This window comes from Physeter macrocephalus, chromosome 10 (assembly GCF_002837175.3).
Source record: "Physeter macrocephalus isolate SW-GA chromosome 10, ASM283717v5, whole genome shotgun sequence".
NCBI lineage: Eukaryota > Metazoa > Chordata > Mammalia > Artiodactyla > Physeteridae > Physeter > Physeter macrocephalus.
Window position 1 is genome coordinate 85,941,948 of NC_041223.1, and position 23,797 is coordinate 85,965,744.

Here is a 23,797-nt window from a genome sequence, read left to right on the forward strand (position 1 = left end):
CCTCCCTCCGCCGAGGGACACGTGGCGTTGTTTGTTTGGGTCTCACGTGCGTATTTCTGGAATCCTTTCCTCCTCTCTGTATCACGGTAATAATGTGATGATTAAGAGCTTGATGTCTGTAGAGCATCCTGAACTATGTGATAAAGGTTCTGTTGAAACAGACACACGAGTGGACTTCTGATAGTGCCCTCATAATCTAGCAAAATTTATTACCTAGTTTTAGCTCCAGGTTTTCTATGTGAAGGGTTTTATGTGTGGAGTTTAGTATGTTAACTTTGCCTTTTTATTTGACTCTTGAGGATTAATGCCAGAAAAGGAAAATAGTTCAGGGATGTGAGGTTGGTAATTAAAATAAGCATTTTTTGGGGTGCTAATTTTTAAGCTACTGTTACTTACATGGCATATAATAATCTTCATGAATGATCACTGTTAGAAGTCGAGAATAATAAAGTATAAACTTTATTATATAAAGTATAATATATAAAGTATATATACTTTATTATTATAAAGTATAATATTGGAAAGAATCCCCAAAGTTGCCTGGTTCAGTCTCTTTTTCAGTAATGGAATGACTTCTACAACAATGTAACGATAGAATTGATTGACTTCTACTGCCTTGAAGTTGTTTGTGGGTTCTTTTTTTTCTCTCGGTGAACCAGAACTGTAACAAATAAGCAGAATCTTAAATGCTTAGATAACTCCCTAGTCAGATTCCTAAATTTAATAACTGAGTGATATCTAGTCTTCATTAGAAACTTTTGGTGTCCTCAGTATATATTAATTATACCAAAATTCTTCTTACGGAGTTTATAAAGAAACAAAGACGTTCATTCTTTTGTTATGTCTTATTTAAAAATTTTTAATATCGAGTGTATAGTTAAATCTATGAATAATTAGGCATAAAAGGCGAACAGTCCACCTGAAGTATTGCATATCAGGAGCCAAACCAAGTAGTCCTGGGTGGCCACTGGGAGAGGAGGGAATTTGGTGGAGCAGGAAGTGATGTCCAGGACCCGCCGAGCATCCCTAGGTCGTGCCGGCGGGGATGCAGAGGCCACTGAGACTTACCATTTCCCATTCTGGCAAGCTGAGGGTCATACATGTTCCTTTCTGTCTTTCCTTTTCTGTGTCTTTATTTAAATGGAGTAGTCTGAGTAGCATAATTTAAGAGGAAGACCCTCTGGTCCAAATTTTTATTGTCATTGGCAGATATTTCAGCAGTGAGGGATTTTTTTTTGTTGTTTTAAACATCTTTTTTTGGAGTATAATTGCTTTACAATAGTGTGTTAGTTTCTGCTGTATAACAAAGTGAATCAGTTATACATATACATATGTTCCCATATCTCTTCCCTCTTGCGTCTCCCTCCCTCCCACCCTCCCTATCCCACCCTTCTAGGGGGTCACAAAGCACCGAGCTGATCTCCCTTGTGCTATGCGGCTGCTTCCCACTAGCTATCTGTTCTACACTTGGTAGTGTATATAAGTCCATGCCACTCTCTCACTTCATCCCAGCTTACCCTTCCCCCTCCCCGTGTCCTCAGGTCCATTCTGTACGTCTGCATCTTCATTCCTGTCCTGCCCCTAGGTTCTTCAGAACCTTTCTTTATTTTAGATTCCATATATATGTGTTAGCATACGGTATTTGTTTTTCTCCTTCTGACTTACTTCACTCTGTAAGACAGACTCTAAGTCCATCCACCTCACTACGAATAACTCAATTTCGTTTCTTTGTATGGCTGAGTAATATTCCATCGTATATACGTGCCACATCTTCTTTATCCATTCATCTGTCTATGGACAACAGTGAGGGATTTGACTCTAGGTCCATCCACCTCACTACAAATAACTCAATTTCGTTTCTTTGTATGGCTGAGTAATATTCCATCGTATATACGTGCCACATCTTCTTTATCCATTCATCTGTCTATGGACAACAGTGAGGGATTTATTTAGTTGAATTACCAGATATCCCTGAGAAGGCTGGTGGTAAGTATGGGAGGAGGTAAAGAAAGAAGGGCAAGCAGCCATCCACATGCCATGTAGGTTTATATGATCAGCTTTTCTAGGGGAGCCGTATCGTGGGATTAGGCATTCTTACTTACAGGAAGCAGAGAGAGTAGCAGAGAGAGTATCATGCAGCCAGGCAGTTTCAGAGGAAGCTGAGCGATGGGCGAGTGGTTCGATGTTGCGCTTTGCATAAGGAAAGGCAGCTTGTAGATCAAGCTCCTGGGGACGGGGGTGGAAGAAGTGCAGGGGCATAGAAAGTGGGGGACTGAACCCACACGAGATACCCTCTGCTGCCTGCCTTCTCCACGTCTTTCCTCAGCTGAAAGGAGGGCTGCCGTTCAACTGTTAGGGGCCTCCACCCACTTCTTACTCTGTGTTTTTCTGCTGTAAGTGGCATTAGAAAACAGTGAGGCCCGTGTCCTTGCAACGTGGACTGGCTGCATCGTGCGAGTGTAGAAGCATGGGCAGTCTGTTGAGACAGGTAGAGCAACGGGCTCTTGTTTGACAGAATTGGTCGGGTGTTGAATTGTAGGTTATATATACATACAGTGTAGGCATATATACAGCTTTAGTGAGGGATCAAGCAAACAAGCAAATGAATCAGGCAGGGCCCTGCCCTCAGGGATCTGGTACAGAAGCCAAAACCAGATATACAAAATTTGTCATCACAGGACTGGCATTCTGTGGTATGCACCATAACGAAAGTACAAAGGAGCAAGTGGGGAGGTGTCATCTGAGGGATAGTCTCTGAACTGACCTTAAAGGATAGGTAGATTTTTGATACCTAGAAATATGGAGGTGCAGCCCAATGCATGCATGGTAGTTGAGTTTGGTAAATGGTTTGGTCTGCCTGCAGGTTAGACCATACTAAAGGGAGTTATGGAAAATTATATGAAAAGGTCAGTTGAATGCCGGTTTACTAAGGGCCCTGAATATCAGACTTGAACATGGATCTGGTAGTTGACGGAGACCCACTGATGAGTTTTGAGGAAGGGAGAGATTTAGTCAGGGCTCTAGTGTGGTTAGATGAACGCACTGAGCAGTCTGGGTTAGAGAGGAGAGGGACTGCGGCAGTAGACAAGTGAGAGGCTGCTGTGATGACAGAAGAGGTGACGACGCCTAAACTGGGATTGGGGCTGTGGAAATGGAAAGAAAGGAGAGACATTTCAGAGACTGACTGTGCTAGTTTTGAGTGCCCACCATGAAGCTGGTGCTGTGCTATACTTTATTACGTGTATAGAGACTTGGAAATGGGCTTAGAGCAAGGAGGGGGAGAGAGGATGGTCCTAGTATTGACTAAGGCTTGCAGAATAGACGAGTGAGAAACGGTGGTGCTGATAATGGAAGCAGAGTGGTTGGGGGAAGAGCGGGCTTGTCTGCTCAGGTGCGTGGTGGAAACGTGGAAGTGGAGCTCAGGGGACTGAGGGCCGGGGCAGTAGGTCAGGCTGGGAGAACAGGATGTGTCAGAGCGTTAGGAGAACAGACGTTAGAAAAGCAAGATTTCTACCCTGATGCTGCTGTCAGTTAGCTGCATATCCTGGCTTAAGACGTACACATTTCTTCAGGATTCTTGTTTAGTCTATCAGTTGTGAGGCACTGCCTGAATGACACGATCCCTTCCCATTCTAAAATTTTATCTTTTGTGTTTTTCCTGTACAATTCTGAGCATCAGATGGGATAGTGTCGTCTACTAATCTTTTTTGTGTCAAAATGTATTAAAATCGGCACTATCTAAAGTAGTTCTTTTTTTCCACTTGAATTGTACTCGTTTTTTTGTACTCACCTGGTACTAACTAGAGGTACTCACCTCACTGGAAACCTATTGTTTAAAAATATCACTGTAACACATATGTAAACTAGATACATTTTACATCAGCCTCTGGGGTTTACATGTACCAGGAAAAAGGTGGAATTAAATCTAACGTAACAGGTGAATTTTAGCTTCGGATCAGAGTGATTCAGATTAAGATAGCATTGTTTTATTTTACTTTCTTCAAATATCTAATGATTTACAAATTTTCCATCTCAGGTTCATTAATGTATTTGAATGAAGCCACACTGCTCCATAATATCAAAGTTCGATACAGTAAAGACAGAATTTACGTAAGTATTTTACCTGTAGGTTAAGTTTTTGTGGGAATAATTATTTTACGTGCTACTGTTTGATTTTGTTGAGCTTGAAATTTTCTAACAGGAAATCATACTTGATCTGAGCCTGCTGAACGGAGTGTGAGCTCCATGAGGATAAGGATTCTTTTCTGATTTATTGCTCTAACACCAGGGCTTAGACCACACATGGTACATAGTAGGCACTTAATAAATATTTGCAGAAGGAAATAATGAACGCAGAGCATCGTCTAATATCATTCAGACTTAAAACTATCCAATCTGGATATCAAAAAAAACACTAATTATTTTGAGTTTTGATTTTTTAACTTTTGGCATATATCTGTAGATCTGTTTAATTGATGCAGTTTCCACACTGTTCTGCAAAACGTTTAAGGCAGACTATAAGGCATACGTATTGAAATTAAAAACTTGGAAGACGAAACAATGTGAATTAGAATAGAAGGCAGTACGTGAGGAAATATCGAGAACACTGAAGTGCTGATCACAGAGCCTGAATAGTTGCAATATTTCATTCCAAATAGATAACTTACCCTAAAAACCCAGGATACTTAAAAATGAAAGACAATGCTTTTAATGGAAGTAGGGTTTGTACCAAATCATTCAGCTGGATACTTAACTAGTCTGTTTTAATTATAGTGATTCATTGGGTACGTATGAGTTCTATGTATCCCTTTGTTGGCTGGAGGTAAATTACCGCACTGTACCCCTCCTGTTATAAAGATGGGACTCTTCATTATTTTTGAACGAAGAAAACACATGGCTTCTTTGACACTTCCTAGATCAAATGACATTCTTAATCTTTTATATCACTATCAATTTGCCTAATTGTACTTACTTAATTCTGACTAAATTACCTTTAGTCTTTGCCATCTGTCCAAGTAATGACAGCTGGGAAATAGAACTAATCTAGTCTTTTCCAAAAGAGTTTACTTGCTGTCTTTCGGTTATACATAGTCATTAAGTCTTTACTTTCCTCCTTGATTTTTCTCAAAATCAACTAAATAGTGTATTTCGGTTAATATATATATATATATACACACACACACACACACACATATATATATATGGCTATTCTTATTTAAAAATATATTTAGAAGCAAAATTCACTTAATCAGCATACTAATATTGAGTATCTAATGTGTGCTAAATGTTGTTTTAGGTACTAAAATAATACAAATTTTAAAAATTTGTTTGTTAAAGCAGCTTAACTTGTAATAAGTCAGTAAAAGGTGATTTAGATGTAACCATCTTTCAAGTAGAACTGGCCGCTATTTTTTCTTTACATGTCTAACATCACATGGTGGTAATGGAGCAGTCTTATTTATTTGAGCAAGTTTTAATATCTTTTTCTTGAAGTTTACAAATTTTAAATTACCTTTACAGAATGATCTTATTCAAAGAAATTTAGATACTTTGTTTTTATTTGGGATGTTTATAGGAAAGCTTCACACCCATGGGATTTTCGTTGGTCTTTTAAGGCTTCCTGTGCTGCAGTGGTGCTACATTTGCTGACTGTGACCATTGATAGCTGAAGGTTTACGTGCAGAATTCATTGTGCTTTCAAAAAAATTAGTTGTCTTTTTTTCACATTACGTTTAGTTGACCTACAAGTCTTTGCTAAATCACATGCTTGATAGAAATAATTACCTAATTATAATTTGTGAAATTTAAGTTTTTGCTTCTCATGTATAATGTCTGCATCACTCTGGAGAATTTTAAGGTTATTCCTAGCTGTTATTGCCTTCTTTTCCTAAGATGTGTATGCAGTTGGGCATATGATCTCTGTGTTAGATAGTGGCCGTTTAGTATCGTCAGCTCCTGTTTGGAAAACCAGTATTTTCAAAGTTAATGAAAGCCGTGACTGGTGGGTTTTTGCCTAGCCAGTTATGCCTTTCAGTTATAAAACCATGAAATATCAGCAATACACAAATAGAGTTATTATTATCATAATAATATGTAAGAGAGCGGAGCAGTTCAAAATAGTTTAAATTGGATATTTTTATACGTCTCACCAACCAGAGTTGCCACCATTCTCCCTTAGATTTGAGTAGAACAATAGCTAACTCACATTTAACATTTCCCTTGGTTACTAAAGTCTCTCCTACTTTCCTTTTGTTTCCCATAGAAACATTATTATCGGGAATTTCTTATTTTTTAACCCAACTCCAGGAAACATCTTTGGGAACATTCATGGAATTTTAGATGAGTAGGCTGAGAGTTCGGGGTTTCTGCATCATTTCCCTTCCACAACTAGAAGCAGAAAAGAGAAAAACATGGTCTCGTGTGCCCTAGTTTGGCCAGTAAACCACAACTAATTGCTAAACCACAACTCTCTTTCTACCCACGAGGAATTTTATAAATCCTATTGGTGCCATTTTTCTGGTCTTTTGAAGCCACAGTGAAATTTCAGATTTAAAAGCAAGCTTCATTTGCTCGTTAAACATTTAGCCCTTCAGTATTCTAGGCAATGGTTAGCGCATATGCTGTTTTGCAAAAATCTGGGACCAGGTAGTCACCACCGAGCTAAATCAGTCCTTGGCTTTCAGTGATGGGCACAGGCCTAGAGGGTCCTGTGAGCTATGTTAAACTCTTCAGGGCCTAGAGGGTCCTGTGAGCTATGTTAAACTGTTTAGTAGCAGGGTGAAGAAAGTAGTCTAGGCGAGGAATACAAATAAGCAAAACTCAGGCTGTAGGCATAGAGTAGATGTCATAAGTGGAGTCACCAGAAGGTGTCTGAGTTGGAGGTGTAGACTCAGCTCTGCCCATGCAGACCTGGTAGTGGTGAACCTGGGAGGGGGTGGGAGGAGCTTGTTTCCTTTGAGGCAAAGGGAGGTCAAGAGAGATGATTTTGATTTTGGATGTGCTGAGTTTTAGATGGCTATGGGTTAAGAAGATGTAAATATTTATTAAGAGTTAGAGAAATATGGGTCCTATAGAGATCAGGGAATATTTAGGTCTAGAAATGCAGATTTAGGTGTTCTACTTATAGAGAGAAGTGGGGGTGTCTGTTTGCTGTGTGTCCTTTCTCCTGTGACCCTTGTTTGGTTTTAAATGAAAACAGTAATTGGAAAATTTTATGTTTATGTCTTTCCCACTTAGACATATGTGGCCAACATTCTGATTGCAGTGAACCCATACTTTGACATACCTAAAATATATTCTTCAGAAACAATAAAGTCGTACCAAGGAAAATCTCTTGGGACGATGCCACCTCATGTCTTCGCAATTGGTAAGTAATTTAATTGTATCTTAATATTTATTTTTCTTTAAATGGTACAGATTTACTCAAGTTTTTCTTTTGGATTAATAAGAGATACCATGAATCGAATACGTGTTTTGGAGGGCTTGTGTGCATTCTGAATGTATCACCGTGTCAGGAGCATGTATTCACACAGGGTGGGGAAGATACTTTTGCGGCCAACCCATGGGGCGGTTGTACGTCATTACCTCTGTTAAAGGCCCATGTCGTCTTAAGTGTGTCCACCCAGTTGAAAGTAGGTCATAATAAAAGCTGACCTATTGTTTTCTTCTGACTCCACCTGAAAAGTGTCCTTCTTCCACAACTAGGAAGGAGGCCCGGGCTGTCTGCTGTCACCCAGGTCATCACTAGTGAGCGCGTTACCTGGGCTAGAAAGGAGCTGTGAGAGCAGACATCTTCCATGCTTTGTCCCGCATCAGGGCTCTGTAAAATGTAAAGGATCGACAGTGATACATGCTTCATATCTCTGGGGAATCCGTGTGGGAAGGCAGCAACATCTGTCTTTGTCTTTCTCAGGCGCTCTCTCATCTCAAAGCACTTTAGCTCTGGGGAGCAGAGAGGGCGTTCTTTGACAGGCGTCCCCCATAGCTGGTGACTGCAGGTACAGAGATGTTAGCTAAGCCTTGGGATTCAGACATAGCTGGCAGTTAAATGATGACACGTTTTGGTTCTGGTTCTTAGTACAATTTGTTTCTCTTTGGGCCTTCTCTTTGTACCTGTATTATGGCCTAACTGGGCTTCACCTCTAGATTTGGCTGACTGTGTACTGTGTGCTACTAGGCAAGAGTGAATGTGAACACCAAGTCCAGTGCAGCTGCACATTGACTTCTGGTTCTGAGATGCTCTGATGGGCATGGGTATGTGTTCTGTCAGCTGGCTAAATGGTGCAAAATCCTTAGAACCTGATTGTGAGCAAGTTACATGTTTAAAATGTAAATAAACCGGCTTTTATTTTTAGTTGTTTACTGCTAAAAAAGTTTTTACAAGGATTCCACAAAAGTGAGTGGAACAGATTGCTGATAAATTGGTCAAAGGGATGTGTGAATACTCTTGTGTGTAGTTTGCATTTGGCCCTTAGAGTAAAAGCCATTAGGAGAGCTTTCTTCACTGGTATGGGTAGCACATGCCTGAGGTGAGAAATAGTTGCCTTACAGGGCTAAGTTTGTCAGGACCTAATTTTTAATCAAAATGGTTTTAATTTGAGCCCACTTTAATAGAATTGAATTGTGCTCATCTTGTCTGGGCACTCTTAAAGACATTTTATAGTCTAAATTGTTGGAGTGTAATGAAGATAGTTAAAAATTGTATATGTAAATAATCACAAATCTAAAAAATTTAAAGCAGTTAATTTTGCCTATTTTTGAAATGCTGAAAAATTCTACACGATGTTTAAATTTAATAGTAGTATTACAGAAAAAAACCCACAGATTTATTGTGCAGTTGTGTATTTTTTTTCCTCCAGCAGAAATTTTGCCAGCCAGATTTCTTAATTGGTGGCTCGTTACTTCTTGCTTTTTTCTCCGGGGATGTCATTAGTTATGCATAGTGAGCATTTTTCATCTCTCTGCAGGTCTGCTCTAGTATTAGGAGAAGCTGAGCCACAGCTCATAATATGGAGACATTCTAGTATAAACATAAGAGTCGTTTATTTGATTTCATATTACTTAGCTGTCAGGATAACTAGAGAGAACATTTAACGTATATAGCTTTAGAGATGTTGGAACACTTTTCAGTGATTTTATTTGAAAATTTTGGTAACTGTAAACACACATTATAATTTCTTTAGGAGCAAGTGCTTTTTGATAGTAAATGGACTTTCTATCATTTGGAAAATTTTGTATTTAATACACTGTTCATCGTTAATGTATTATTTTGACCCCAGCTGATAAGGCTTTTCGAGACATGAAGGTGCTCAAGATGAGTCAGTCTGTCATTGTATCTGGAGAATCAGGAGCTGGCAAAACGGAAAATACAAAATTTGTTCTAAGGTGAGGAGTATTTAGCTGACCTAGAATATTTTGAGCAGGTTGATTTTTCTTAATTGTGGTAAAAAAATGTATAACATAAAATTTGCCATCTTAACCACTTCTAAGTGTACAGTTCAGTAGTGCTAAGTATATTCACATTGTTGTTCAGCCAGTCTCCAGAACCTTTCATCTTATGAAACTAAAACTCTGTACCCGTTAAATAGCTCCCCGTTTCCCGTGACCGCCACCCCTGGCAACCACCATTCTACTTCCTGCCTCTATGATTTTGACTACTCTAGATACCTTATATAAGTGGATCATATACTTTTTGTTTTTCTGTGGTTGGCTTATCCTCCATAGCATGATATCCTCGAGGTTCATCCATGTTGTGGCATGTGTCAGAATTTCCCTCCTTTTTAAGGCTGAGTAATATTCCCCCGTGTGTATGTATCACATTTCGTTTGCGCATTCATTCCTCAGTGGGCACTTGGGCACTTGGGTTGCTTCCATCTCTTGGCTCTTGTGAATAGTGTTGCCATGAACATGTTATGAGCAAAGAGTTACAAAGATCTCCTTGAGATTTTAACCCGTTGACTTTGAATACTCTTGCATGCTTTATGACATGGTTTGAAATGGTGGGCTCTATCCCTTTTACAAAAACAGACATGTGGAAGCTAAGCTGCAGATTGTTGAAATCTACCTCTGACATGCTGTTCTCATGAGGATCCTGGAGAAGACCAGTGCTGGTTAGGCAAAGGGAAATCTTGGAATGTTCCTTCAAAATCCAGCCTTTACGTTATTTTTTCAATAGTCCTGCCATTAGAGTGGTTGAAACCATATTTTACCTGAAGTTTATGATGATTGGCCTTCTTATTTCTACCTCCCCACACCCCTCCTCCCAGTGGCAAAGATGAATATTTCTGTGTGCAACGTGTGGCATATTTACAACTAAATAGTTGGTTAAAATCAGAATATTCCCAAAAAGTTTTTAAAATAATGCTGATTTAGATGTTAAAGGCCATCCAAATAGAATTTTAAACGTTTAAAAAGCTATAACAGAATAGTAGTTGCATTTAAATATAAATTGGTAATTTTTAAATAAGCCATTCCAGTGCATGATCCAGGTTTAAATTTTAGATGTATTAAATAATATTAAAATTAGAAAGGTAATGCATGCAATGTCATTCTCATCCAGCATTTTTTTAATCCTGTATTTTAAACAGATATCTGACTGAATCGTATGGAACTGGTCAAGACATTGATGATAGAATTGTCGAAGGTATTGTTAATTTTTAAAATTCTTATTTTCCATTGTTAGATATGTATTGAAATTAACTTAGAAGAATCCTCTTAGTGGTCTGGAGTGTTCTCCAAGAGATCCAAAAGACTCTCCCATCTCCTACAAACCTTTGCTCAGATGGTGTTATCTTCTCATTTACTTATTGTCTGTTGTCCTCCCCCCACCCCCGACCCCATGTACGTGCTAAGAGGGCAGGGATTTTATATATCCCAAACTCCTGGAATAGTGCCTGATACATAGTATATGCTCCATAAATATCTGTCGGATGAATGAGAGGAATATAGGAAGCCCTCCTGCCTCCTGTTTATTTTGTTGACCTTGTTTTTGTAAAGGAGAAAGGGAGAGGGTTATTTGGAAATGAGGTGCTGGAGGAAATCATTTTAATGAAAGAGTACACTTGGAAAGCAGGAGTCTGTAAATTGACTTCCCTGGGCTGTCAGAGCTTGCTCACCCCTTAGAGACTTCTCGGATCCTGTTTGGTCTCCGCTGCCGTCACGCTGAGTCTGCAGCAGCCTCCTGCGGCACAGGTTCCTGTCTGGTCTCCCCTCTTACGGTCTCGCTGCCCTTTAACCTAGTCTCTGTGTGGAAGTTGGAATGACCTCTTTTGCTCTGAGCCCTTTATTGGCTTCGTATTTCTCTCACGCTAAACCCCCAAATTCATATCATCACCTCCAGTGCTCTGTGTGGCCTGCCCCACCTCCTCTGGTCTGATTGAGTCGTCGTTCCTCTGCAGCCTTATGCTTTAGTCACATTGGTCTCCTTTTAGTTCTTTGAGGTGTTTCAGGCCTCTTTGGACGCTCTTCTCACCCCTTCAGTAAGTATTTAATAATGATGACGATACTGACATGTGTGGGATGTGTTAGGCGTTGTCTGATTTGCTTAAAATCTGTTACCTAACTTAAATCTCCATAGAATATGAGGTAAGTACTATTTTATCCCTGCTTCACAGATGAGAAGCTAAGGTAGAAAGAGTTTAAGTAACTTTCTGAAGAGTAAATAAGCTCCTCAGTTGTGGAAATGGGACATAAGCCCAGGCATCTTAACTATATGCTCTACTAAGTGCATATTTTAATATTCTTGACATTTTAAAGAAAAATTCCAGTTGAACAAAAATTTATCAGGGGCCTTTTATGTTCATGCATTTCGCTCTATCATGGCAGGCAAATGTTACATACATTTTTTTCACAATTATGTAAAATATGCATGTAGATGAATAAAAATTTGACTCTAATAAACATTTTTAAAGGTTGCATCCATAAGGTTTTTCATATTTCTTGATATAAATAATTTTCTAATTTTTATCTACAGTTCTCACTGTGGTACTGTGACACACCTAGGTAGAGTCACAGTAAAGTGCCTTTAGTGAGGGAATTGCCCTTTAAAATTGAATAAATAAATAAAAAACAAATAATGGGTTAGTTTAATAAAATACTAATTAATATTTGGACTTGTTTACTTGAGGTACAGATTTGCTCTGAAACCAGATAAGCCTGGTTTGTTCCATGAGAACGTGCTGTGCAATGTGTAACGTGCTGTAGTTGAGGACAGTTGGAAAGTGTTATTCCAAATGTCTCTACAGCCCCTTACTGGAGAATAGTTTATGTTAACTGGCAGGGCCATAGAAATCTTTAGGTGGGAATACATGCTAATATTTCTTTTAGTTTTAATACTTTCTTATTTTAGCAAGTGAAGCAACCTGGGAGTGATCTTTAAAAGGGTTTAGTGACTAGTTAAGCTTTCTACTGTGGATAGAATAAGAGAAATGGACTTTAAAAGATTTCATAAGAAATACTATAGCAGGGGCTTCCCTGGTGGTGCAGTGGTTGAGAGTCCGCCTGCTGATGTAGGGGATACGGGTTCGTGCCCCAGTCTGGGAGGATCCCACATGCCGCGGAGCGGCTGGGCCCGTGAGCCATGGCCGCTGAGCCTGCGCGTCCGGAGCCTGTGCTCCGCAACGGGAGAGGCCACAGCAGTGAGAGGCCCGCGTACCACAAAAAAAGAAAAAAAAAAAAAAAAAAGTTAAAAAAGAAATACTATAGCAGTAAACATATGAAGCAATTTATGAGGTTATTGAAGGAATATGTGAGTAAGATTGACACTAATCTGGTAAGCTTATAGTTAAGACTAGTGAGTACCAGAATAGACTGTAGGAGCTCTTTTCCAGTCAGGTAGAGAGAGAGAGAGAGGGAGAGAGGGAGAGAAAGAATGTGTGAAATTATAAAATGAAGACAGTTAAAATTTTACATTTGTTCATTGGGATTTCAAGAACTATTGTTCTGAGAAGCTTTCGTAGGTAATTCTGTAAACGCTTATTTGTTAGATTTTGTTGGATGTGCATGTAAAAATGTTAAATCTGGAGGTTTTATTAATATATATTTTAAAATGTAAGTCAACTAATAACTCCTTGCCTGTATTTCATCACAGGAAGCTTGCCGTTTTCTTTACTATCATCACTGCTCTTGTAGGGCTGATGTGACAACCATAAAATTTTTAGGGAGTAATTTTTAAAGTTGAGTTACAAATTTTGTAAACTAGTGAATTTTGAAAATTTAGTCTTTCTCGTAACACTTATTTTTTTTTTTTTTAATAAATTTTGAGTAACTTTTCTATCTCTTGCACTTTAATAGGGCCCGGACATAGTGTTAGTCAATAAATATTTGTGGGATTTGACATAACAAGTGAATTCATTCATGTTAATGTTTCTGAGGATATTTTTCTAGTTATTTATGTTTATTAATAAATGGAAACATACTATTCATATTGCTTTGTAATTTTCCTTCATGCTTACTTTCTGATGGTGTATTTTCATTTCTTTTTCAATAGCTAACCCACTCTTAGAAGCCTTTGGAAATGCAAAGACTGTTCGCAACAATAATAGCAGTCGATTTGGGAAATTTGTAGAAATACATTTCAATGAAAAGGTAAGTGAGAGTGAGTTTCGGGGTAATACGTTTGGGGAGTGTTTTTGGAAAATACAGGGTCTTGATAGAATTGCTGCTGTACTTGAGCTCATGGCAAATATATTTAAATATTCCTCTTTTACTTTTAAACAGTTGGGATAAAATATATGTTCACTGTCATCTCTATAAATACTATAAACTTACATTTAGTTATCTGTTTTTTCCCCTTTATTCATAAATTACCACCTCTGTGATAGACAAATGATTATTAGAAAAGATAATTTAACATTGGTAGGTTACACTTTAAGACTTTAAATGCAAAAATGTAATTTCTCTGTTTTGTTTTTTAGAGTTCAGTTGTTGGAGGATTTGTTTCACATTATCTTCTAGAGAAATCTAGGATCTGTGTTCAAGGCAAAGAGGAAAGGAATTATCATATCTTTTATAGGTTGTGTGCTGGTGCTTCTGAAGATACTAGGGAAAGACTTCATTTGAGCTCCCCAGATAATTTTCGGGTAGGTTGGATGAAAAGAAATTTCATACAGTGTTTGCAAATTGAGTTGCCTTCTATTCTAAAACGTATTTCAGTGGATTTTGATGTCTAGTTGCATATAACTTACATTAAATTCAGTGTAATATGATAGAATGACTTTCGTACTAAGTAGATCTGTATTGAGATTTACTGCTGAGTTTATAACACTATATGAGGCGGTACATAATGGGATAGGTAAAAGGATAGATGCTAAACCCCTTAAACTCAATAAGAAGTTTATAATAGTTCCGTAATGCTAGCTTTAATGTTACCTTTGACTTATTTGTAAAAAAAAGTTTGACCACTGAATTAATAAAGGACCCCTACTTGTCTTCCTTAATTCAGTTCAACAAATATTTATTCCTTACCCATTGGGTACCAGGCATTGTGCCAGAGTTAAAAAGATAAATGAGACAGAGTTCTTGCTTCTCAGTAACTTAAATTGGTGGGAAACACACACACACGCACACGCACACGCGCACACACACACACAGAGTCTGACTGATATGTCAAATGATAAGTGAGAGATATGCATAGGGTGCTGGTGATTTTGGAAAAACTTTACTGGAACAGTTGATGCTTGATCAGAATCCTGAAGGATTTTCAAGTGTTAACTATAACTAGAGGAAGAAACATGCAGAGGTATTCCTGGTAGATGCAAAAAGATGAACAATGAAAGGCAGGAAATAGCTTAAATGGTAGGACAGGAAGGGGTGGGAGGTGAGGCTAGAAAGTTTGGTCTTCTGTGGTGAGTGAGGAGCTGATCGAAGGGCGTTAAGTAGAAAGTTGGATATCAGGTCTGTACTTATCTCTGGGTTTAATATGGAAAATAGCTTTAAGAAGGTAGGAGAGGGGATGGATAGAAATTGCAGCCGTGGGTAAATGGGTTGGGAACCTGTGGCTTTAGGTGATGTAGCAGTTACTCAGTGCCTGAATTTGTTTTAGCGATGGCAGGGTTACTGAGGAGGGGATGTGTGAAATAGGAGGAGGTAAAATTGACAGGACTTGGAGACTGAATTAGGTAAGGAGAAGGAGGAGTCTGGAATGATTTTCCAAAACACGATTAGGGTAACTGGGTGGCTGTATATACCATGTTGGGGCCAGATGGAAGATTTATGGCGTGTAGGATGAGTCCGGTTTGGGAGCCTGTGGGTCATCTGAGTGGAGCTGTTTGGAAGACTCTTGGGTGGACTAAGATCAGGTCAGTGCTGCAGGGACAGGTTTGGGAGATGCCAGTCCCCTGGTGGTAGTTAGAACTGTGGCAGTGAGTAGTTGAGGTTGTCCAGAGAGATTGCATAATGTAGAAAAGCATGTGCCGGGATCCAAACTCTGGAGTTGAAGAGGATGAGCAGATGAAGAGTTGCCCCAGAAAGAAAGCACAAGTGGAGTTGTGAGAGAAGTACAAGGAAATCAGGAGTGCCAAGGATCACAAGTCAATATTGAGTTTCAGGCAGTGGTGACTGGGGGGCGGCTAGCGTAATGACGAATTCTCAGCTAGAAAGTAGTGTTCCCGCGTGGGATAGGGGAATCACGGGGTGCGGGTAGGGAATGCAGTTTGTATGAAGTTCTCCAGGCGATTCTCATAGTCCTCTTTGGCCAGAAGTCCTCCATTTGAGAATCATGACACACATTTATACTTAATTATTGTTCTGTGTGTGAGTGTGTGTGTGTGTGTGTGTGTGTTTGCAACCCGGCTTCTTCTTTATTACATCAATCAATTTCTTTTAATGTATATTTGGAAATTTAAAAACTCTATTGTTTTAAAATGCTTTATAACTGCATCTATTTATATAATTCTGAAATGTTTAACCTTCTCTAGAACTCACCAAATTAATTGGAATTTGAAGTTAGTTGCCCACATTATCTTCATGACAGTAGAAGAGGCATTTCTCTACAATGATTTTTAGAAAAGGAATATAAATTAATATGAATCATATAAAATTTAATAATGATGATGTGGCTTTGTCAACACTGAGTTAATGGTAAAGTGATGTGACTATTCTTGTCTTAATATAGCATTTCTTTCTACTTGGGGGCTTGGGAACATAGTTTCTGTGTCTCAGAATGTACAGTCTTTCCTGGCACAGCCACTGAAATCTTAAGGGGGCAGCCACTGAAATGCTTTATCAGGTTAGAGAGTTTCTTGTCTCTGTGGCATGAACTGGGAGAGTCCTTTTGGTGATAAGAGGAAACTCGTGGAACAGCATTACCTTTCACCCCAAAACACCTGCCATCTTGGATATTCCTCTCAGGCAGGTGTACACACACCTCTGTATTCCTTCCCCCAAATGATTCTGCCTTAGAGTGACTTAAAAGTGTGTTGGTCATTTCAACAGGTTTTTCTCGGGTTTAGTTTAGGCCTCCAGTTATAACTCAGGGGTAAAGTTGTAAAGACAAAGGAGAAACTCTACAGCAGGGTGAACGCTTTCCCCCCCGTTTTTTTGGTCACTATTCTATCCAAATTATTATGTAAAGAATTGTAGAGATACATCTGTTTGAAAACACCCATATTAACTCCACATGTACTTTAGAAAATAAAAGGTTTAAAATGCTTGCATTATTCAAAAATTTGAAATATTTTTGCACATGTTCCATGGAAGCATTCGTTATAGTCATGCAAGAATCCTTGAATATAAATAAAGCTTGGATAGAATGAGAATGGGTGACAAGAATAGTTATAGCTTTCTAGTTATAGAAAAATTAGAAGAAACAAGTATTTTTCTTAGGTTTTAATACTAAGTCCATCTGTCCAAAAGCCAAGTATTTGATAAAACAGTTGGGGCGGGTGGATAAAACTCTTGCTAGCATAGAAAACATTTGTTTTGGCTCTATATAATTAAGCTACTAAATAAAAGAGCTCTGTTTTGAAATAGTCAATTGAAAATGCTTATCAGCATTATCCCCTCTCCCTTCTATTTTATTCTTTCCCCCAAGATTCTAGGCTACAAAGAAAAATTCATTGCATATTATTTTCTGGTTTTAACTGTATTTTAATATTTCACCGTAATGGGGGGAGATAAATGCATTGATCATCTAAAGTATTAATTTATCCCTAAATCATTCAAAGTTTACTGTAAATTTTTTCTTGGTATATAATACGTTATCGATGTATTTAACCTTGGAATTCATGCCATGGGACAGTGGAATCCTAGTGACCTGATTTAAGAAAAGCTGAGATGTTTAAAAAATTTTCTCATCCTGTTCCCTGTGCATGTCCTTCCTGAGCGACCCCCACCCCTTAAGTGTGGGTAAAAGATTCTCTTCAAGACCAGTATATTATTTTCTTCTCAGCTGCTTCCCTTATTCTGTGTTTTCAAAGCACTTAGCCTTTAAAGGCTTCTGGACAGGAAAGTAAATCATTGAGATAAAAGCTGAAATTGTTATTTGAATACCTGTGAAGGTTCATAAAGCAAGTGTTGTAATTTATGTACAATTAGTGTTAACTGTCAGTCAGTATGAAAGGCATGTTTTGAAGGACTGATTGTAAAAATCAAAAATTAAGAAACTCAAGAATATTATTTTGTTAATTATTCAGAATTTAAAATATTACTCAAAATATTAAACCACAGTTCATATCTTATGAACTGTATTTTCAATAAGATTTAACCCTGAGAAGATTTAAAATTGCTACCTTTGAGATGTAAATTCGGGGCCTCAGACGTAAAACCGGGGTCACTGACGTAAATGTGGGGCTCGGACGTGAATCTGGGGTGCAGACGCCTGTCAAGCCCAGGAGGAGTCCCTGGTGCGCTGGGTGGCGTGGGCGGCCTACGTGGTCCGGTTCTGACCCCGAGGACACCAAGCTGCCCTGTGTGCCTCAGGCCACCACCCTGCCCCTCCGGTGACTCCAGGTCCCCATCACCACACCCCAGCCAAGCGGTTCCAGGGATTTGGACGTCCGTGTCTTTGGAGGACCATGACTTCGCCTGCCACGTGCTTGCAGGATCTTCGTTCCCAGGCCACAGGTCGGGCCTGAGCTCCTGGGGTGGGAGCTCCGAGTCCAAACTGCTGGACTAACAGAGTACCTCAGATGCCAGGGAATATCAATCGGAGTGTGGCCTCCTGGAGGTCCTCATCTCAGCATCAAGACGCGGCTGTATCCGACTGCCTGCAAACTCCAGTGCTGGACGTCTCAGGCCAAACAACCAGTAAGACAAGAGTACAGCACCACCCATCAAAAAAGATGTGAAACGCCAAAAACATATGTTACAGACGAAGGAGCAAGGTAAAAACCTAGAAGACCAAATAAATGAAGATGAAATAGGCAACCTACCTGAAAAATAATTCAGAGTAATGATAGTAAAGATGATCCAAAATGTCGGAAACAGAATGGAGAAAATACAAAAAACATTTAACAGATATCTAGAAGAACTAAAGACCAAACAAACAGGTATGAACAACACAATTACTGAAATTAAAAATACTCTAGAAGGAATCAATAATGGAGTAACTGAGGCAGAAGAACGGATAAGTGAGCTAGAAGATAAAATGGTGGAAATAACAGCCAGGGAGCAGAATAAAGAAAAAAGAATGAAAAGCATTGAGGACAGTCTCAGAGACCTCTGGGGCAAATTAAACACACCAACATTTGAATTATAGGGATCCCAGAAGAAGAAGAGAAAAACAAAGGGTCTGAGAAGATATTTGAAGAGATTATAGTCAAAAACTTCCCTAACATGGGAAAGGAAACAGTCAGTCAAGTCCAGGAAGCACAGAGAGTCCCATACAGGATAAATCCAAGGAGAAACACACCAAGACACATATTAATCAAACTATCAAAAATTAAATATAGAGAAAAAATATTAAAAGCAGCAAGGGAAAAGCAACAAATAACATACAAGGGAATCCCCATAAGGTTAACACCTGATCTTTCAGTAGAAACTCTGCAAGCCAGAAGGGAGTGGCAGGACATATTAGAAGTGATGACAGGGAAAAACCTACAACCAAGATTACTCTACCTGGCAAGGATCTCATTCAGATTCGATGAAGAAATTAAAACCTTTACAGATAAGCAAAAGTTAAGAGAATTCAGCACAGCAAACCAGCTTTACAAAAAATGCTAAAGGAACTTCTCTAGGCAGGAAACAAAAGAGAAGGAAAAGACCTATAAAAACAAACCCAGCCATAGACGTTAATTTACAACTGTATAGATATTGAAAACTCTACAGAGATTTACCTAACTACAGAGGTACACTTTCACACTTGAAGAGAAAATAAGTCATCTTTGGACTGTAAAGCTTTAGGCAATGGTCTTATATTTTCCCTGGAGAGGATTATTTAAATTCCACCATATTAGAGTAGAAATTTTCAAAAAGACTATGATGAGTACCGAGAGTCGACTGCTTATTTTTTCTGTATGTAAATACAGAAAATTCATTTTCTATATCCCTTGTCAACAAGACAGACTTTGTATTTGTAGGATATTTGACCTGGCTCTCGTTATGTTGGTGTAAGTGTAAGAAGTGAGACGCAAGGGCACAACACACTTGTTGTTAGCTATAAGGTAAATAAAAAGAAATCTGCTATGATTCAGAAACCTCATGTGTACATTCAGGACAAAAAAATAAAGACAAATAATAAAACTTCACATTCTGTCAGAAAATTTCTTGTGGAAATTTTCATTAAAATTTTATTATCCTGTAAAAAAAACAACAAAAAAAACCCAAAAACGATTAAGAAAATGGTAATAGGAACATACATATCGATAATTACCTTAAGTATAAATGGATTAACTGCTCCAACCAAAAGACATAGACTGGCTGAATGGATACAAAAACAAGACCCGTACATATGCTGTCTACAAGAGACCCACGTCAGACCTAGGGACACATACAGACTGAAAGTGAGGGGTTAGAAAAAGATATTCCATGCAAATGGAAATCACAAGAAAGCTGGAAGCAAAAGCAGTTCTAAGAGGGAAGTTTATAGCAATACAATCCTACCTCAAGAAACAGAAAAATCTCAAGTAAACACCTAACCTTACACCTAAAGCAATTAGAGCAAGAAGAGCAAAAAAATCCCAAAGTTAGCAGAAGGAAAGAAATCATAAAGATCAGATCAGAAATAAATGAAAAAGAAATGACGGAAACAATAGCAAAGATCAGTAAAACTAACAGCTGCTTCTTTGAGAAGGTAAAATTGATAAACGATTAGCCAGACTCATCAAGAAAAAAAGGGAGAAGGCTCAAATCAACAGAATTAGAAATGAAAAAGGAGAAGTAACAACTGACACTGCAGAAATACAAAGGATCATGAGAGATTACTACAAGCAACTCTATGCCAATAAGATGGACAACCTGGAAGAAATGGACAAATTCTTAGAAAAGCGCAACCTTCCGAGACTGAACTAGGAAGAAATAGAAAATATGAACAGACTAATCACAAGTACTGAAATTGAAACAGTGATTAAAAACCTTCCAACAAACAAAAGTCCAGGACCAGATGGCTGCACAGGTGAATTCTATCAAACATTTGAGAAGAGCTAACACCTATCCTTCTCAAACTCTTCCAAAATATAGCAGAGGGAGGAACACTCCCAAACTCATTCTACAAGGCCACTATCACCCTGATACCAAAACCAGACAAAGATGTCACAAAAAAAGGAAACTACAGGCCAGAATCTCTGATGAACTTAGATGCAAATATTCTCAACAAAATACTAGCAAACAGAATCCAGCAGCACATTAAAAGGATCATACACCATGATCAAGTGGGGTTTATCCCAGGAATGCAAGGATTCTTCAATATACACAAATCAATCAGTGTGATACACCATATTAACAAATTGAAGAATAAAAACCATATGATCATCTCAATAGATGCAGAGAAAGCTTTTGACAAAATTCAACACCCATTTATGATAAAAACTCTCCAGAAAGTAGGCAAAGAGGGAACCTAACTCAACATAATAAAGGCCATATATGACCCACAGTCAACATCATTCTCAATGGTGAAAAACTGTAACCATTTCCTCTAAGATCAGGAAGAAGACAAGGTTGCCCACTCTCACCACCATTATTCAACATAGTTTTGGAGGCTTTAGCCACGGCAATCAGAGAAGAAAAAGAAATAAAAAGGTATCCAGTGCTTCCCTGGTGGCTCAGTGGTTGAGAGTCCACCTGCCGATGCAGGGGACATGGGTTCGTGCCCCGGTGCAGAAAAAGCATTTCACAAAATTCAACATCCATTCATGATAAAAAAAACCTCTCAACAAGTAGGTATAGAGGGAACATAACTCAACATAATAAAGGCCATATAATTAGCCCACGGGTAACATCATATTGAAGGGTTAAAAGCTGAAAGCGGTTCCCCAAAGATGAGGAAGATAAGGATGCCCACTCTTGCTAATTTTATTCAACACAGTATTGGAAGTCCTAAGCAGAGCAATTAGGCAATAAAGAAAAAAAAAAGGCATCCAAATCGGAAAAGAAGTAAAACTGTCACTGTTTGCAGATGACATGATACTATATAGAGAGAATCCTAAAGATGCTACCAAAAAATTACTAGAGCTAATCAATGAATTTGGTAACGTAGCAGAATAAAAAGTTAATGCACAGAAATCTCTTGCATTCCTGTACACTAATGATGAAATATCTGAAAGAGAAATTAAGGAAACACTCCCATTTACCATTGCAACAAAAAGAATAAAATACCTAGGAATAAACCTACCTAGGGAGACAAAAGACCTGTATGCAGAAAGCTGTAAGACACTGCTGAAAGAAATTAAAGATGATACAAACAGATGGAGAGATATACCATGTTCTTGGATTGGAAGAATCCACATTGTGAAAATGACTATGCTACCCAAAGCAATCTACAGATTCACTGCAATCCCCATCAAACTACCAATGGCATTTTTCACAGAACTAGAACAAAAAAATTGCACAATTTGTATGGACACAAAAGACCCTGAATAGCCAAAGCTATCTTGAGAAGGAAAAACAGAGCTCTAGGAATCAGGCTCCCTGACTTCAGACTATACTACAAAGCTACAGTAATGAAGACAGTAGGGTACTGGCACAAAAACAGAAATATAGATCAGTGGAACAGGATTGAAAGCCCAGAGATAAACCCATGCACATTGGAGAAAAGACAGCCTCTTCAATAAGTGGTGCTGGAAAAACTGGACAGCTACATGTAAAAGAATGAAATTAGAACACTTCCTAACACCATACACAAAAATAAACTCCAAATGGATTAAAGACCTAAATGTAAGGCCAGACACTATCAAACTCTTAGAGGAAAACATAGGCAGAATGCTCTATGACCTAAATCACAGCAAGATCATTTTTGACCCACCTCCTAGAGAAATGGAAGTAAAAACAAAAATAAACAAATGGGACCTAATGAAACCTAAAAGCTTTTGCACAGCAAAGGAAACCATAAAAAAGAAGAAAAGACAACCCTCAGAATGGGAGAAAATATTTGCAAACGAAGCAACTGACAAAGGGTTGATCTCCAAAATATACAAGCAGCTCATGCAGCTCAATATCAAAAAAACAACCCAATCCAAAAATGGGCAGAAGACCCAAATAGACATTTCTCCAAAGAAGATACTGCAGATTGCCAACAAACACATGAAAGGATGATCAACGTCACTAATAATTAGGGAAATGCAAATCAAAACTACCATGAGGTATCACCTCACACCAGTCAGAATGGCCATCATCAAAAAATCTACAAACAATAAATGCTGGAGAGGGTGTGGAGAAAAGGGAACCCTTTTGCACTGTTGGTGGGAATGTAAATTGATACAGCCACTATGGAGAACAGTATGGAGGTTCCTTAAAAAACTACAAATAGAACTGCCATATGACCCAGCAATCTGACTACTGGGCATATACCCTGATAAAACCGTAATTCAAAAAGAGTCATGTACCACAGTGTTCATTGCAGCAGTGTTTACTAGAGCCAGTACATGGAAGCAACCTAAGTGTCCATTGACAGATCAATGGATAAAGATGTGGCACATATATACACTGGAATATTACTCAGCCATAAAAAGAAATGAAATTGAGTTATTTGTAGTGAGGTGGATGGACCTATAGTCAGTCATACAGAGTGAAGTAAGTCAGAAGGAGAAAAACAAATACTGTATGCTAACACATATATATGGAATCTAAAAAAAAAAATGGTTCTGATGAACCTGAGGGCAGGACAGGAATAAAGACGCAGACATAGAGAACGGACTTGAGGACACGGGGAGGGGGAAGGATAAACTGGGACGAAGTGAGGGAGTGGCATGGACATATATACACTACCAAATGTAAAATAGATAGCTAGTGGGAAGCAGCTGCATAGCACAGGGAGATCAGCTCGGTGCTTTGTGACCACTTAGAGGGGTGAGATAGGGAGGGTGGCAGGGAGACACAAGAGGGATAGGATATGGGGATACACGTATGCATACAGCTGATTCACTTTGTTATACAGCAGATACTGACACACACTGTAAAGCAATTATACTCCAATAAAGATGTTAAAACTGAATAAATTAACTGGAGATATATATTTTTAAAAAATTGCTACTTTTGAAAAATAGGAAAGCTTTGTGGTATTGGTTTTTATGTTAATCATGTAATTTAATCTATTTTCAGGTTAGGATTTTCACCATCCCTGCTGTGATTAGTAGGAATGAAATGTTTATGATATATAGAAGTATTGATTTTAATTGAGAGATTAAATGATACTCAGGTTATGTTTAGA

The 23,797-nt window shown here is 38.5% G+C and overlaps 1 protein-coding gene across 6 annotated transcripts in view; it reads left to right on the plus strand.

Annotated features, from left to right (window-relative positions):
- Positions 1-23,797, plus strand: part of MYO6 (myosin VI) — a 154,935-nt gene that overhangs the window by 62,710 nt on the left and 68,428 nt on the right. For all 6 annotated transcript variants that reach the window (XR_003681558.2, XR_003681560.2, XR_003681561.2 and 3 more), the window contains exons 4-9: positions 4,037-4,110; positions 7,237-7,366; positions 9,279-9,384; positions 10,587-10,642; positions 13,487-13,584; positions 13,914-14,078. Coding sequence is in view for 2 of the 6 variants with exons in the window: in XM_028494713.2 (XP_028350514.1) it covers positions 4,037-4,110; positions 7,237-7,366; positions 9,279-9,384; positions 10,587-10,642; positions 13,487-13,584; positions 13,914-14,078 (629 nt within the window). In the remaining 4 variants the exon portion in view is untranslated. The remainder of the gene's footprint in view (positions 1-4,036; positions 4,111-7,236; positions 7,367-9,278; positions 9,385-10,586; positions 10,643-13,486; positions 13,585-13,913; positions 14,079-23,797) is intronic.